This window comes from Tribolium castaneum, chromosome 1, assembly GCF_031307605.1.
Source record: "Tribolium castaneum strain GA2 chromosome 1, icTriCast1.1, whole genome shotgun sequence".
Classification (NCBI taxonomy): Eukaryota; Metazoa; Arthropoda; class Insecta; order Coleoptera; family Tenebrionidae; genus Tribolium; species Tribolium castaneum.
In genome coordinates this window covers 33114742-33130638 of record NC_087394.1, presented here as the reverse complement: position 1 = coordinate 33130638, position 15897 = coordinate 33114742, and the positions used below count along the sequence as shown (strand labels likewise).

General features: G+C 36.4%; 5 protein-coding genes across 6 annotated transcripts; 1 reads left to right on the top strand and 4 right to left on the bottom strand.

The window, feature by feature from the left end:
- Positions 1-50: 50 nt before the first annotated feature.
- On the bottom strand, positions 51-732 carry LOC103314832 (neurogenic differentiation factor 1). The gene is made up of 2 exons (XM_008201857.2): positions 590-732; positions 51-525 (listed from the first exon to the last, which is right to left on the bottom strand). Exons 1-2 carry the CDS (start codon positions 730-732, stop codon positions 51-53), a joined length of 618 nt encoding a protein of 205 aa, XP_008200079.1.
- Positions 733-1256: 524 nt separating this feature from the next.
- Positions 1257-3151, bottom strand: LOC100141695 (uncharacterized protein). The gene is given in 1 exon segment (XM_008201855.3): positions 1257-3151. A coding segment is annotated over 1 exon segment (1626 nt). The 3' UTR covers positions 1257-1525.
- Positions 3152-5434: 2283 nt separating this feature from the next.
- On the top strand, positions 5435-6217 carry LOC656641 (mitochondrial import receptor subunit TOM20 homolog). Its single transcript, XM_963155.4, has 2 exons — positions 5435-5698; positions 5755-6217. The coding sequence occupies exons 1-2, from the start codon at positions 5566-5568 to the stop codon at positions 6075-6077; spliced, it is 456 nt and encodes a 151-aa protein (XP_968248.1). The 5' UTR covers positions 5435-5565; the 3' UTR covers positions 6078-6217.
- A 335-nt stretch (positions 6218-6552) lies between these two features.
- Positions 6553-10208, bottom strand: tsr (twinstar). 2 transcript variants are annotated; one of them, XM_963085.4, is made up of 3 exons: positions 9815-10208; positions 6840-7162; positions 6553-6789 (listed from the first exon to the last, which is right to left on the bottom strand). In XM_963085.4, exons 1-3 carry the CDS (start codon positions 9815-9817, stop codon positions 6669-6671), a joined length of 447 nt encoding a protein of 148 aa, XP_968178.1. In that variant the 5' UTR covers positions 9818-10208; the 3' UTR covers positions 6553-6668. The 2 variants fall into 2 exon arrangements, with proteins under 2 accessions (XP_968178.1, XP_064215930.1); XM_064359860.1 differs by lacking the exon at positions 9815-10208 and adding an exon at positions 7215-7235.
- Positions 10209-10570: 362 nt separating this feature from the next.
- On the bottom strand, positions 10571-15552 carry Rtf1. The gene is made up of 8 exons (XM_963004.5): positions 15361-15552; positions 14826-15181; positions 14399-14772; positions 13962-14293; positions 12823-13035; positions 12486-12770; positions 12211-12430; positions 10571-10905 (listed from the first exon to the last, which is right to left on the bottom strand). Exons 1-8 carry the CDS (start codon positions 15430-15432, stop codon positions 10805-10807), a joined length of 1953 nt encoding a protein of 650 aa, XP_968097.2. The 5' UTR covers positions 15433-15552; the 3' UTR covers positions 10571-10804.
- Between the last annotated feature and the right edge of the window lie 345 nt (positions 15553-15897).

Here is a 15897-nt window from a genome sequence, read left to right as displayed (position 1 = left end):
GACTAGTTACAAAACAGCCTTTTTGACTAGGTCCCGTTGATTTTAACAAATCACTGGTAAATATTGTACACACTGTGGTCATTATGTCCACGATTATTCTCCCAGTACCTAAAATTACTCCTTCCCTCGCTGTTTGTCTCGCATTCAAACCTGTAGCCCGGCCAATAGGAATTGTAGTAATTGCCGGCAATGTAAGGCTGTGTGTAATTACTCCCATAATTACAATTATTGTTGTACCTGTCTTGGTAGCCACAAGTGGTGTTATTTTCAGGCATAAACACCCTCCGATAATTTAAATGTTTTCCGCCGTTTCCCATCAAACTCCCGGTTAGTAAATTGGCGGTAGTTTGGCTTAAATCCCGACTCAAAATTTTAATAAACCTGGTCAATTCCATAGGGCGGCCTTCTTGCAACGTTTGAGACATTGCTACAATGTAGTTCCTTGCCAGACGTAGAGTTTCAATTTTTGAGAGTTTTTGTGGCGCCGAACTCAAATCTGAGTGTGTTTGTTGAATGGGAATGCGGCTGAAAAATAATACATCTTAATTAAAAAATTGTAATTGATTGTTTGTCATTTGATAAAACCTACTTTCGGAGTCTGTCTAAAGCGGCGTTTAGTCCGTGCATGCGGTTTCTCTCCCTCGCGTTTGCTTTACACCGTCTCAGCTTCACTTTATTGTGCACTCTAATTTTCACGTCTTTTCTTTCACCGTTTTTTACGACCGGTTCCATTGCACCAAATAGTCGTAAATAAATCGAAAATTCTTTATATACTTAGCCATTCAGCCCTTATCTGCCTTTTGTTTGTTTTTTGATTTTCCACTTAATGGACAAGTGCGGGGTCCCATAATATTGACATATCTCACCATATGGTAGTGTCATATGGTGCGTGGGAAAGATAGAGCAATAATATTTTATTATAAGATAATTAATAACAGGCCATTTTTGGAATATGCAAAATTACAGCGACAGATGCGCTAATCTGATAAGACGGGTTAAACCAAACATTTATCATTGTGATGACAGTCAATTAGTACAAAGCCTTTATTCGTAAATTTGAAATTTTGTCACAGAATAAAAGAGCTACCAGTCAACGAAAAAATGTATAATAATGTCAACTATTAAAGGCAAAAATTTGAAATACGAACAGGAATAAGAAATACAAATTATTTTGAAAATCTCGGCGTCCGGTTGTTTTATTAAAAAATTATTAGTAAAAAAGAGGAATTGGCTTAGGTAGAAATAAAAAGTCGATATGATTTTGTTGCTTTATGTACACACACTAACAAAAATATTTTTTTAACGGAGAAATTCATTTATAATGATAAACGGTGTCAACAGGCACATAAATTAGTTACATTAATAAAAGTTTCTCAAAGACAAGTACAAGTAAATGGTCTCACAATGATAACAGTAAAACGTGACAAGTACGCTGCTATACACCTCCAGTGTTAAATACAAGAAGGAAACGTTTGGTGTTGAGATTAATCAGCTGGTTTAAAAGGTTAGCAAAATAGTAAGAGCATTATTTCTCTTCGTACAATTTGGGCAACTCGGCCTCTAGCCGAATCACCGTGATATTCGAAATAAGCATCCAGTCCTGTACATCCTCTCTCTTAACAAAACTACTCGAATAGCTAATCAATTCCTGACTCCCGTCTTGGTCCAAATCCCCAACCAGAACCGAATTCTCCTGACCGTGCAAGTCAGGCTGACAAATATAATCGTCGTAAAACGGCACACACAACTGGGTCACCTCGACCAAACTGGCATTAATCACATGAACGTTACTCTCATTGAACGTAATCAAGACCACCCTTTCGGTTACCGTGTTCGTGACAAAAGAGGCATTTTTCGAATTGTAATAAGCGTGTCGTTTCGACTCCGACCGCATCAACTTCCGGTCGGGAATATTCGTCTCCACCCACTGCCAGATTTTCAAAATAAACCCAGTTATATGTCCCTTAAACAACTGCAAATTGGACTTGGTCGCCCGAAAATGGAACAGCTTGGGGCTCAAAACCGACGCGTTGTTGTAATACCACGTCTGCTTTTTGCGCGTGTTTAGGTCGATTAGTTCGATGCTTGCGCGACAATTCGGGCAAATGCCGACGTTATTGACCAGTAATTTGCGATTTCCGACTATGAAACTGTTGCGGTCGTCGTCCGTAAAATCGTCTTTGATTGGCAAAATCACATAGGATGTGTTACCGTATCGTTTTTGCACATCATTGAGAGTTATTTTCATATTACCGGTGAAGTCCGAGCGCACGCAGCCAAAAACTAGGACATTGTCCCTACTGTGTAAATTATTAATTTCATTGCAATTATCAATCGGGATGTTGTTGAGGGCTTTGCCCGAGCGGCCGCAAAAAATCATGAGACTCGTCCGTTTGTAAATCGCGATGAGTTCGTTCACGTTATCGTAGTTGTAATCGGGCAATTTGACCGGAAAATCCAAGTGGTTGATTGTTGTCCGTTCTTCGTGACTGTGCGCGTGCCAAATCCCTTGCCCCGAAATCGTCTCAATGGCTTTCAGACCTCTCTCGTCAAGAAGCAGGCAGTCATTGATTCCGTTATCGTCAACATCGATCAAAGAGCAGTCCAGCTTGATTGGAACAACCTCCTGTCAAAAATACCAAGCCACGCTTCCGCTGTTCCCCAGGAAGGAAATCGCCCCGTTTTTAAGTATCTTCGGGGAGCGAATGTCGCCTTGGAACAAAATCGCAAGATTCAGGTGGTTCTGGTTTATGCCTTGCACAAGGTTGATCGCGCCTTTTAGCTCCACATCCTCTTGCTTGTTCTCCCAGTTGGTGGTTCTGATGGGACAGGTGTGGGAGACGGAACAGGGGATGAAGAAGAGAAATACGATGATGGGCAACAAGCAGAGAATTATGGATAGGATGAACGCCGCTTTGCGCAGCGTGGACATTCTGGGAGTTCCGCGTTTAATGTGGAGCAAGTCATCACCGAGTTGGATGAAGTTTGCCGAATTGTTGGCGAATTTGCGCTTGTGGTCGAAGCTATTGCCGTTTTGTACGGTTTTGCTTGCGTAGTTTGGACACACAGCGTCCATGTGGAGCTCCTCCGAGTCGGAGTCGCTTATCGATTGGGGCAAAGGCGAGTAGATTCCTTGCGAGGAGTGGGCCATTGTCCTTGTCCTCCCAATATCGACTGCAACAAAGTTGTGATAAACGAAGTAATTTATTGCAAATACAGCAAGTTATGTGTTATTTCGGATTATTGGCAGCAAAAGGTTTATAAAGAAGTACCAAACATTAACATATCACATTGTTTTTCGGTTATTTTTTATTATCGTGTTGATTGCCTACTGAATAAACTAAGAAAATCAGGCGCAAAGTGTTAATAATAATGCTCAAAACAGGACGAAAAATTATAAGATTTAAGTGAAGACCTCACTGCAAGGACATACCTTCAAGTGTTAAAATATTAGGAAAAAACTTCCTGCCTGCCAATTAATTGAAATTTTATGATTTCTAGTGTGATTCTAAAACAACAATGCTTAAATAATGTTTTCCAGAAAAAAAATCGTGCTATTTTTGGGTTTAGCGAGGTTATTTTTATGAATTTTTATCACTAATCGTTACTTAACCCATTTAATCCTACAGTCCTTTTAAAAGGACGGTTAACACCTGTTTTATTATTCCTGTTTAAATCGCTTGTTGCTATTCTTACGTAGGTAGATGACCCTAATTTTATATCACAAATGTCAATGTTGAATTTTATTAACTGCTAATCTGGAAGAAAATGATTATCAAATCTGGATATACCAGTAAGTTTTGTGTGACAGTTTATTTTATTAAAATTTTCCGTATAAATATACTAGTACTAGTATAAAGATCAGAAAATTACTATTATATTGGAATCTGGCATAAAATATTATATTTTTTTGTGCCTCTCTGAGCCCTAGAGTCCTTTAAAAAAAAGCCCTGTATCACAAAAATAAAAAATGAAACATGGGTTATAACATGATTTAATTAATTTGAATTATAAGGAATTTTAGAAAAATTCTGAAAAAAATCACAGGTACAGCGAAAAGTACAAAGTATTTAATCGCAAATGCTGAATTCTGTGCGACTGTTAGTTTTTGAGAAATAGTAAAAGTGTTTCAGATATGAACAAAATTTTATTTTTTAAATGACACACCCTATATTTTATTACATTTCTGGACGAAGTTTTAATGACTGATAATGTCAAACTTAAATTTTCTGGCCAATTCTGTTTAGTTTTTAATACATAATTTAATTTTTTTAAAATTTACTCCACCAATAAGGATGTTAGAGAAATAAGGTTTTGACCATTTTAAAGAGAAAAGTTCAAACTTAATGCAGTACTAGTTATTTAGCGCATTGCAAATTAAGGACGTGCGAAAATCAAATTTGTTAAAAGTTTAATGAGGCCAGAGTCTACAATCGTCAGATGACTTTATCTTGCGGAAAATTCTGAAAAATACATTGTTGGAACAATTGCAACCAACTTCTATTAAAGTTTGTAAAGAAATTGTAAAAAATTGGAACTCTGGAAGTTTTTGCGTTTGATCTTTTTTCCAGTTTGACTTCGTAGCTCTTGTGTGGAACAGTTGAAATTGTTTAAGTTAGAAACGTATTTTTTGAAGGAAAAAAGAAGAGAATTCACTTTGTTACTTATCCCCTTCTTGGACTGAGTTCTTCAACTATGTTTTTTAAATGTTTGGGTTATAGAAATTTTTTTACATAATGAAAGTGTTCGGATTAGCAGGCCATTACTGCGTACTTGAAAGGGTAATTGAATTACATATTCACAATTAAATTCCACAAAAACACTTTAAACTGGGCCTTAAACACCGATTTCAAATTCTGTAACCTGGGAACCTCTGGATCTGGAGACATTGGGGAAGAACTTGTTTAATTTTATTGTTTTCTGTCTTGTTTAAGCAATTGGGAAGGGATTATAGGATTACTATTTTTATAAATTCTTACCAGTGATTAATGATTAATTTATTGCACGCACGGGTTCGGTGTTATGTCATAAACTGTGTGACACCAGCACTCTTAATTTGTACGCAGAAATCACAAAATCTTTCCCAAATGTGGAAAATAATTGATTTGTTTCACAAACAGCTGATCACAAAACACCCTCGTGCGCAGCATCGCCAGAATGAGATCGACCTGCGGGAAATCGGGAAAAATTACGAAAACATGTGAATTGTTCCGTGGTTCAAAATCCAAGGTTAGCACTTGATCCGCAACAAATCGTCATTAATCAGCAAAAAACGGCACAATAAATGGCTGTATTATTTGTTACACGAGCATAAAAAATTAATAGAATTGGAGAAATTGGCCAAATGTTGGCCATCATTTTAGTTTTTTGTATTTGGCGCGGGTCGAATTTAAATTTGAATCGTGCCTCGGGCCAATGGCATGCGTTCGGGGCCCGGTCCCGGCCGAGCGCTTCCCGATCATCGTAATTGTCAAAATCCGAGTTCTGTCATTTTTTCATTTCTTCATGGTGTAACGTTATGGGGTGTTAACATTTTGTGTGAAAAATCTAAAGTTGTTGGAAGGAATGGAAATGATAACATCGCGAGTGGCCCTCGGGATAGCGGCGGGCATTTGCGGCACTTTATTTCTAGGGTATTGCATATACTTCGACCACCAGAGACACAGCGACCCTGACTTCAAAAAGAAGTTACATGAGCGTAAGTACACACGCCGAAAGTGCGGTTATGTAAAGTGCACGTTTGAACCCATTCAGGACGACGCGCCAAAAAGATGGCAGCCTCCTCGAACAAACGCACCACCGTGTTCCCCGACATGAAGGACCACGAGGCCGTGCAGCGCTTTTTCCTGCAGGAGATCCAGTTGGGCGAGGAGTTGCTGGCCGTGGGCGACCTCGAGAATGGGGTTGACCACATCGGGAACGCCGTGGCTGTGTGCGGGCAGCCCAACGACCTGCTTAACCTCCTGCAGCAGACCCTGCAGCCCCAAGCGTTCCACCTTCTTATCCAAAGACTGCCAGCGGTGGCGCCTCGAATTGTTAAAGCTACTCCTACCATGCAGGAAGAAGATGTGGAGTAGGTTAAAGCCTTCACTAGTCTCATTTTTAGATCGTTCATCTATTACATCAGTAAAATTGTTACAAATGCAATATACCTGATGAGTGTTTTGTATGTTTTTATTTGTTGTAATTATTTTCTGTAAATAAAAACTGCCACGTCCGTGATAGTTTCCAAAGAGTCGTTGCCCAGTTTGTGGTGGTTCTCGTTATATTTTTTGTACAGAACTGTGCCTTGAGTGAATAATTCATTTCGTTGGTAGCACATTAAATAAAGACATACAATGGAAAAATCATGTTTATTTAAAATTGGCATTTGATTTACACGTTTTGAACTTAACTTACCTTCGCAAGGTGTACAATTTTATGACTATTAACTTGTGTGACAATTGACACAAAGCTGTTCTTGATGAAAATTGTTTTTAATTGATTTACCATTAAATTACACAATGTTTTTACAGTTTACACTACATTACAATAGTAATAAAACACTTTGGATACAATTTAAAAATGAAGCTTTATTAAATATTCAAATACTTATATAAATAATACACCTTGGTAGGTCGGTGCGTTGAGTAGACAGACAGTCGTAACTTAGGGAGAATAGCAACAGGTTACTGACGGTCAGTGGCTCTGAGCTTCTCCTCCACAGCCTCCTGGCTAGCTTCAGACAAGTCCGTCGCTTGAATGTACTTCTGTACACCTACCAGCGATTTTTTGAGAGCATCGAATGAGCTAAAACACCCCAATTAAAAAAGAAACGCACTCGAAACAATTCGACAAACCTGGAATACAACATCTTCTTCTTAACTTTGGCGGTATCCGGGCACCAGGACATTAAGAACAGCTTCTGTTTCTTGGAAGATTCTGAAGTGCCTTGACATTGATGCATATATTCAAAATCGTAAAGGCCGTAACGGCACTCTCCGGCACCTCCCGCTTGTAAGTTTTGAAGGAACTGGTCGTATTCCTCATCACGCGCACCTATGACCTCCACATCAATCTGTTTCTCATCCTTAATAAAAAAAATTACATAGCGGTGTTTCTTGTCTTTCTTTATTTCTTCGTACGTTGTCTTGCACGCATCAGAAACTGTTACCCCTGACGCCTGTAACAAGAACACAATGTAGGCAAATAATAAACCGGCTACAATTACGTGCCTCCATCGAGGCAAATTCATGACGAAATTGAAGCATCAAATGACATTAATGACACTGTTGTATATTTGCAAGACAAATTTGATTTCTAAGGTTTAACAAATTTTGAACATTCATAATTTAAGAAAAGACAAGACTGACAAGAAGATTTTTCCGGGAATAAAGGGAAGAACGAAAAGATTTCTTTCTATTTGAACGGGAATGAACAGTTAGTTTCATACTCAGTGAACCGGGAAATGTTCTCCAAATCGTTAATTATGTACCAATTTTTAGGAAATAATTAACACTCAAATGCCTTATGTATGAAAAATAGAAACAGGAAATTTAAAATATAAAAATACAGTCATTAGGCATCAAACTACAACTGTTGATAATTTGGAAATAATTAAATGCGTTTCAATTTTAGAAATAATGCAAATGCTGTTTTCCATATCATAAACAGGAAGTGTTTTTTTACTAACGTGAATCACAGATGTCAGGTGAGACTTTGTGTTTTTCAATAATAATACCGTTAGATTTAATGATTCGTTAAGAATGCAAAAATTGTGTTGGTTTTTTGTGCTTCCAACCTTAAAAAAAACCTTCAATGTTAAGGTTCCAATCTACCCTAAACAGATTTAAGTTTTTAATGTCATGTTCTGTTCTGCGTCCATATCCTGATCTGTTCCGATATTAACAAAAAGAACTAAATCTTTTTAATTTTTAGATTTTATACCAGTTACAAAAACGAAAATCACTTGAAAAATTTTCTTTTTTCATAAAATTTTTGGTGAAAAATAAATGGAAAAGAGAAATACAGTAGTAATACTCATACGCCCAATTAATTTTCATCTGGCGATACAACCCACAAAACAAATTTCATTTACGCCAAGTCTTCTTGATGTAAACTCCAATACAAAATGTATGAAAGAATGAATATTAAAAGTAGGCACTCAGTTTTTTTTTTGAATTATAAATTGTAACGATAAACAGGGGTGCAGAAAATTATTTTTAGCAAAGATGGTGTCCAAAATTTCTGAAAGTTATTTCATTAGAATTGGATAAAGACGTAAATGATATCTTATCTGAATCACCATGTACATGCATTTATCAAACAATAACTACAAACATTAATATGACAAAAAGTTTCCTGGTTAAAATTTTGTACTTTATATTGCTATGAACCTATTTATTTATTTTTTATTGTAAACAAAACTGCTATCTATTAGTGTCCAGATTTTGAAGAATTAAGTTTTTTGGAATGAAAATTCCAACGGTTCATTGTGATTCTTAAAATTATAACCACTTCCAGAAAATAAAGGTGCAGTTTTATCGTCTTATCACTCAAATATTTTATCAGTTGCTATGACACAGCATAAGCTTCATCACAAATCGAAGGTACACAAACATAGAATATGAAATACTTTGTCGATAGTTTACCTTAAATGGTCGAAAATTATAAGCCAAAAAAAATTAGTTTTTACGCTTCGTGGAACACTCAAAAGTCTGTTACTTTTGGTAATACATACCTACTACAAAAAAAAAATGTAAATGAATCATAATTTCCCAGTCTGAACTGCGAAATTCTTTAGTTTTCACAATCTCACAGATAACGTCATCACAGATCAACACTCTAAATCAGAACTCAGCTTATTAAAAAATACTTAGTCAACATATAATTTCAATTTATTATTTCATTATTTGCATTTTTGCTAGTCTTACGTCATTCCCCTTCAAGACATGAAACTGACTAATAAAACCAAAGTTTTCCTGCTGGCAAATTTGCCCAAACTTTTACCAGTAACAAGTAATTAGGGTAAATGCAACACGTTCCTGTTTTTGATTAATTTAATGTGGTTTTAATTAACATAATTCATAAGTTCATTAGCAAACTTTGGATGGGTTATTCTGAGTATGGTTTGGTGATTAATTAACTGGTATGAAATGTTATCATTATCAATAAACAAATAAATTCGAGTGATTTGTTATGGCAATCGTTTTCCACTTTGTTAAAGAAAGGATGTAACTGACTTGTATGCCACACACGACTATTTCGTTCAATGCTCGTCCAAATTAGGCAAAGCTAAAATATTGCACAGGTCTATAAATAGTGATCAGATGCACACATTTGGGCGTTTTGTGGCCGATTTCTTGCGTTCGTTCGCGTTTTCGTCCGTGAATGCGTTAATGACGAGGGAAAGGATATCGGGTGTCACGTATCCATATAAATCCCTGTCCTCTCGCCCCCTTGTGTGCAAAGCGGGTGCATTGTCAATGTTTAGCGGTGCAACCTTGGCGCGTTCTTGTGAAAGGATGAATCATAGCTGTTGGACAAAAACGCGAAGTCTTTGCAGACACGTTGAACATGACAAATTCGCGATGGGCGAGGCTGGCCGGAAGGCCCCTTTCCGGGGCGAAACCCGGCCAAGGGGGGCCCCGTGCCCAAATTTGGCCGCGGCGGCGGCCGCAGCCCCCCACATGTGCGAAAAATTCTTATATTTGGCAATGAATGCGAAACCTTTAACATGGCCGCCAGCGCAAAATTAGCGGTGTGTCAAAAATTTCGAACGGGGGAAATGGCGAGAGCGCCCGGGGGCGAAAATAGCGATTTTGGGTCCACTTACCATTTTGAATTAGTTAAGAGGTACGGTAATTAACACAATATTCAACTGCCAGACGTACGATATAAAAACGACTGTGCTGTTTGTTCTCTTTGGAGGTCTGGAGCGGACGTTGATCTACCGGCAATGTAAGCAGCGCGCACGCGCACAAGAAGGCGGTTGCTACACCGCCGCCGATTTTGCTAAATATAACCGAATAAATGCCCACCAGCCGATTAATTCCCAGCCACGGACGCCAATTACCCACTTTCTGAGAAACCGCCACCGAAAACCGCACAATTCTCCAGAAATTCGCGCTCGGCGGCCGCGCTACTTTTCGCCGCGTACGCTTTGCGGGCTTTTTCAAACGCGAGGGTTAAGTCGGTTCCGAATGTTTAAACAATTTATTTCGGACAACTGGGCGTTTTTCGGCAATTTTTTCCGCCTCTGACGGGTTTATAAGACCGGTGACAATCTCATTCAAATTTTTGATAACGTTCGGGGGAAGAAATGAGTCATGCTTTTCGACCAATGTAAAAGCCGGTTTTCTCAAATGCCCATAAATGGGCAAAGGAGGTATCCAATATGGCCGCCACTGCTTGAATAGTGGCGCCACGCCCCCAAAATCAATGATCTTATCGAAAAGGACCTTATCAGGGGATTTTACTACATTTGAACACCTTTTCACATGGTCAATGCTGCGGCACGGTTCTATTGATATTGCCTTTTTTGGTAGCATTGAGTCATTCTGGGTGATTTGCAAAATGAAAGGATCAACAATTAAATGAAATTCCTTGTTTGTCTATTATTTCAAATTTGTGAAACAATTCGTAATCACAAACAGATCTAACAACAGGCTACAAAAGTACAGAATTAATTCATTCCTTAAAAATCACTGTAAAATTATAACGCGTTTCCAAATAAAATGAAACTTAATTAACAATAAAAAATGTTTAAGTGTAACATTTAAGGTCTAAAATTTATTTTGTTAAAAATATAATAAATTAATAAATACTATATAAGTCCTCTCTTCTTCTTGTAGTCTTGCAAGTTCAAGCTTCGTCTCGGAGCAAGGTCCTTTGTTACTGTTTTGGGTGTAACGTTTACGCTAGCCACTGAAAATTACATATTAGAAAAAATCCAATTAAATACCATGCTATGACTACGAATTTGAAATTAAGTTGGCAACACCAAATTAGTAACTAATTATTTCCAATTTTAATTGAACAAAAGTTATTTCAAGCTAATGATAATTTAAATAAAAACTTGTAAAAGATTTCTTTAATTTCTGTTAACCAGTTTTTTGTTTGAAGGAATTGGGAAGCAAATATAAAGTAAGCTCATGAAATTAACTGGAACTCAACTAGTCTTTTAAAACTTTAAATACCTACTATGAAACTTTTACTCCCTCTGAAATTTATTCTTCTTCTCTGAACTAATTTTAAAATAGAAAAAAAAAACCGAAAATGTTTAAAAAGTATTTGCACATATTTTAACATAAGGAAAATTGTAGAGTGTAAAATACTGACATAAGAAAAAACTTTGTAATCGTTGAATACCTTATACCAAATTATATCTTCATAACATATTATTGCTTTGTTTTTTACACCATTCGTTCAGAACGATTTGTTTTTGTGGTAATTGAATCAAGACATGAACTAATTAACTAATTAATTAAGATTAATAATTAAGAAATAAAAGATGAAAAATTCAGATTCATCTCTAAAGAATTGTTGATTTCTTGCGACAACACGACTAAAAATAAAACGTCCACGCCAAAGTTTATGATTCATAGTTTTACCGCCCCCTATTTTCGTAGTTAAAGACAGAGAAAGGGTGTTAAAGGACAAAATTGTAGAAAATTCAGTTGTCTTTAAACAAGTCCGGAGATAATATATTTCTATCTTCAACCTTTAGGTTTAAAATGTCTTGTAAAATGTTTCTTCGGCACTAAATGACCGGTCACAAAAAACGAAACAATCACTTGAACGGCTATAATCGTCTTTGAAGACTAAACAGTTTACGATAGAGTCTCATTAATTTGTAGGTAATTTAATTCTTTAATTCTTTTCTTTTTTTAAATTTATTTTTACATTTTTCTTGAACGTGTATCTTTAAAGTATTTGCAGCTTTCTGAAAAATATGGAAGGAATTTTTATTGGCCTAGTATCTGTTTCTTTAATTAATCAAACACAAACTCTCTACCTTATTTTTAAAAGCGATGGAAAAAAAATTTTGATTATTTGAATTCGTCAAGTGAAAAATAATTTATATTTTTGGAAGACTGTCCATAAGGTTGTTATTGAGCGATTGTTTCGATTGTCCATCGAACAATTCGAAAAACTACTGTTTCTAAAACATCAGTAGTTGTGATAATAGTATTGCCAACGTAATTTCAAAATGATGGCAATAACTAGTACCTGGTAAAGGAACATCTAAGTCAATTTTAATATCAAAGTCATGAGCTGAGAAGAGATCGTCCTGAGTAACTTGAGCCGGCTGCGCTGCTACTTTCGGGTTTTCCACTTCCACTGCAACCTTCTCTGGCTTTTTCTCAACCACTACTTCGGCTTTCTCTTCAGGAGCTGCCTTGAAATTCATTCTTGGTTTTGTCGAGCGTCTTGTGAACGGGTCATCGATCTAATAGTCACAAATTGTAAAATAAAAAATATTGCGAAATCTAATCGAATCAAACCTTTTTGCCTTTGTTTGCTTTAACTTCGGCCATAATCGCCTTTTCGGCCTCTTCAACGTTGCGTTTCCTGTTCCGGTCGTTGATGTATGAAATACTTGAAATGGTCGATGTTCTCATTTTGTCCAACTCTGACGCCCTTTCTTCCAAATCAGAGATCCTTTGGGTTAATTCTCTCGCCAAATCTTCAGCCCCGCGAGCCAGGGCTGAGTCTCTTTCTTTCATTAGTTGGGTTTTGCGCATTGCATAATTGTGGGGGTTTGGCTTGAACCGCTCTTTTTCGCGTATCTAACAACAGAAAGTTACAAGGACCCAAAATAAATTGTTGGGTTTTATTTACAATTCGTTCAATATCCTGTTCGTTAAATTCGTAATTTAAGGCTTCTTTTATGTCGGCTTGTTTCTGTTCAATGTGTTCTTTTGTGGGTAAAGGATTACTAGCAGCTGTGCTGGCCTCTATCCACTTGTGATACTCAGTCTCGGTGAATTCTTGATTGGATACAAATTCTAGGCGGAAAACTCGCTCCTGATTTCCGTGTCGTACACGCAATCCCTAACAGCAACATTCAAATGTTAACATGGAAGTATTTTACAAAAAACTTAGATATTATATTTTTTTAGTTTTTCCGAAGAATTAATTCTGTCTTTTGTTTTTCGTATTTGAAGCAGTTTTGTATTTGTATATTTTTTTTGTAGTAAATTTATAAATATATTTATAAGATAAATTTTGCTACATTGGTTTTTCTTGAATTCAATGCTCAAAAACTCACTATCAATTGAAAGAGTTAGGAAACATAAACACAGGAAATCAGCGATTTAAAAAATAAAAAAAATAATTTAGAGACAAATAATGAATATAATGATTTGCCGATTGTGAATGAAAATCGTGCTTGAAAACATTCAAGGATAGTAAGAGTAAAAATATTTCATTGACTGTTTATAACAAATTTTCACCAAATTCCGGGCACTGTGTAGTTAAAATTTGTGAATACGTACTATTTATAAAAGAAAATTGAAAAAAAGAAGCAAAAGTGACTTCATAACTTCCAACTTTTTATTTTGAAAACTTAATTGTAAAGAAGTATTTTTTATGCAACTACCTTAGGTTTATCTTTTAGTTTTATGAATCTCTCATATATCCGCATTGTTAAATTAAAATATTAAAAAGAATAAAGACTTTGTGACCCGATCATAGATCAAAAATATTCGTAGTAACTTTAAGCGCTTAAAGATATAATCCACCTTGGAAAATTTACCAAGATAGTTAACTAACTTCGTAAATACGTCTGACACAAGCTGTGTTTATAAGAACAAATAAATCAATTTTCAAACGTGTATCAGCTTCTAAAGAAAATTTAAAATTTGTAAGATACTGTTGCTTTAAGTTTATATGAATAAAATATTCGCAAAACCTATTAGAAAAAGTATTTCCGGAATTATCATTTTGCTATTGTACCCGTTAAGGTAATTAACAAGTACCTTGTTTGTTCTGGTGTTTCCCAAATTGTAAATCTTGGCAGTTTCATAAACATTTGTGACTTCGGCCACCCGATAAACAGGCATATTATTATGTTGCCCAATACCGATTTTTACGTAACATCCTTTAACAATACGATCAAAGAACGGCATATGTACAAATCTTTCTAATTTATGTCTCGACAACCGAATATTATTCATGTCAAGTTTCGTAGGTACATAAGCGGGTTTTTCCTCTTCTTCTTGTTCATTATCACTCGAACTTGAACTAGACGAAGAGCGGGATCTGACAGACCCCACAGATTGTCTTGGTGGCTGAGGTGAACTTTTACCTCCTGTAAAAAACCTAAATTTACAAAACAAAAAAACATTATTAAACGAAAAGTTACAGAAGAGTCAAAAAACGGTAAAACGAAAGTGGCAATTTTGAGTTGAATTACCTTCACTTTCGCTGTCATCTGAATAAATATCTGACGCCTTTAACTTTACGTTGCTCTTGTTTGTGTGCAGAGCGTCTTCCTCTTCCTTCTTCCTCTGTTCTTCCTTGCGTTTTTCTTCGGCTTCTTCCCGCTTTTGCTTGTCTTCTCTTCTGGCTTTGAGTTCGGCCATGGCGTTGACACGTTTGTCAACTTTGCCGCGATTTTCCTCAATGTTTTTCTTCCGCTCTTTGCTACGTTCCTTGTGGTCTATTGAACTGAAATCGGTTTGGAGTTTACTGTGGTCCCTGCTCTTCTCTTTGTCTTTGTGCTTGTGAGGTTTCTCCCGTGCCCTTTCCGCTTTCTTCGCCTGTCTCAACTTTTTCTCAATCTCAAATCTGTACAAAGCATGATTTAACAAAAATTTAACAATTCTTACACAAAAACGTACCGCGTTTTCATCAATTCTCGTTGCTCGATTCTTTTGAAAATTTCCGTTTCTCGTTCTTTCTCAGTTAAACTGGCTAAGCGGGCTCTGTCTTCTTCATCGCCCATAAGTTGGTCGTCATACCCGTCGTTATATTCTTCATCAGATATTGAAGAGTCTGAGACTTCACCTTCCTCAGGCTCTGAGTTATTTTTCGCCTCCTCTTTCTTTTCAAATTCGGAGTCAGAGGACTCATCTCGTTTGGGTTTCTTGTTATTTCGACCCTCATCACTGTCAGATTTGCCCTCGTATTCCGAATCCGAGTTAGACCTTGGCGATTTCTTCTTCCTGTTCTTTTTCTTCGCCAAATTCAAAAATTCCTATGGCCAAAAAACAACTCAACAACTATTCAAAAATAGCTCCAACTAGCGCGTAATTAAGCCAAACAACAACTGTGGCAGTTCAATCAATATTTATACAAAAAAATAGTGAATTGAGGATGAAAATTGAAATTGTGTGATAGAGGTTAGAATTTTTTCGGATGGAAAATTGCACTTACAGAGTCCAAATCGCTAGTTGAATCATTGCTCGAATCACTGTCAATCAAAGCTTGATTTTTGCGTTTTCCCATCTTGGGATTTCAAACTGGATGATCAATTTTGCTTCAGAAATTTAAATTAAATCAAAATCCAACAACACAACCACTAACTGCCACCACCATTACTATTTTTCATTTCTTTCTGTTCCTTTTTCAAGCGCTTCAGTCATGTGCAACCGAAAATTCACTGCGCAGAATCGGGCGCTCTATCGAATAGTTTTTATATCGAAAATGTCAACACTTCGTTTTATGTAATTTTGTATAAAATAACACACTTTAATTAATAAATTAAATTGATTCATTGTTTGCTTTACTGGCTTTTATGTTATTTACGCTTGTTGCGGTTAAATGTGGCCAAAAGTTGGTAAAACGAAGAGAAATTGTGGCCGAAATTTCGCTCACCCGAATGCTGGATATTTCCCGCCAAAAATTAACAAAAAATTTTTTGTTGTTGTAAAAATGTTTAATTACCTTTGATTTAACTTTTTAATTACCTAA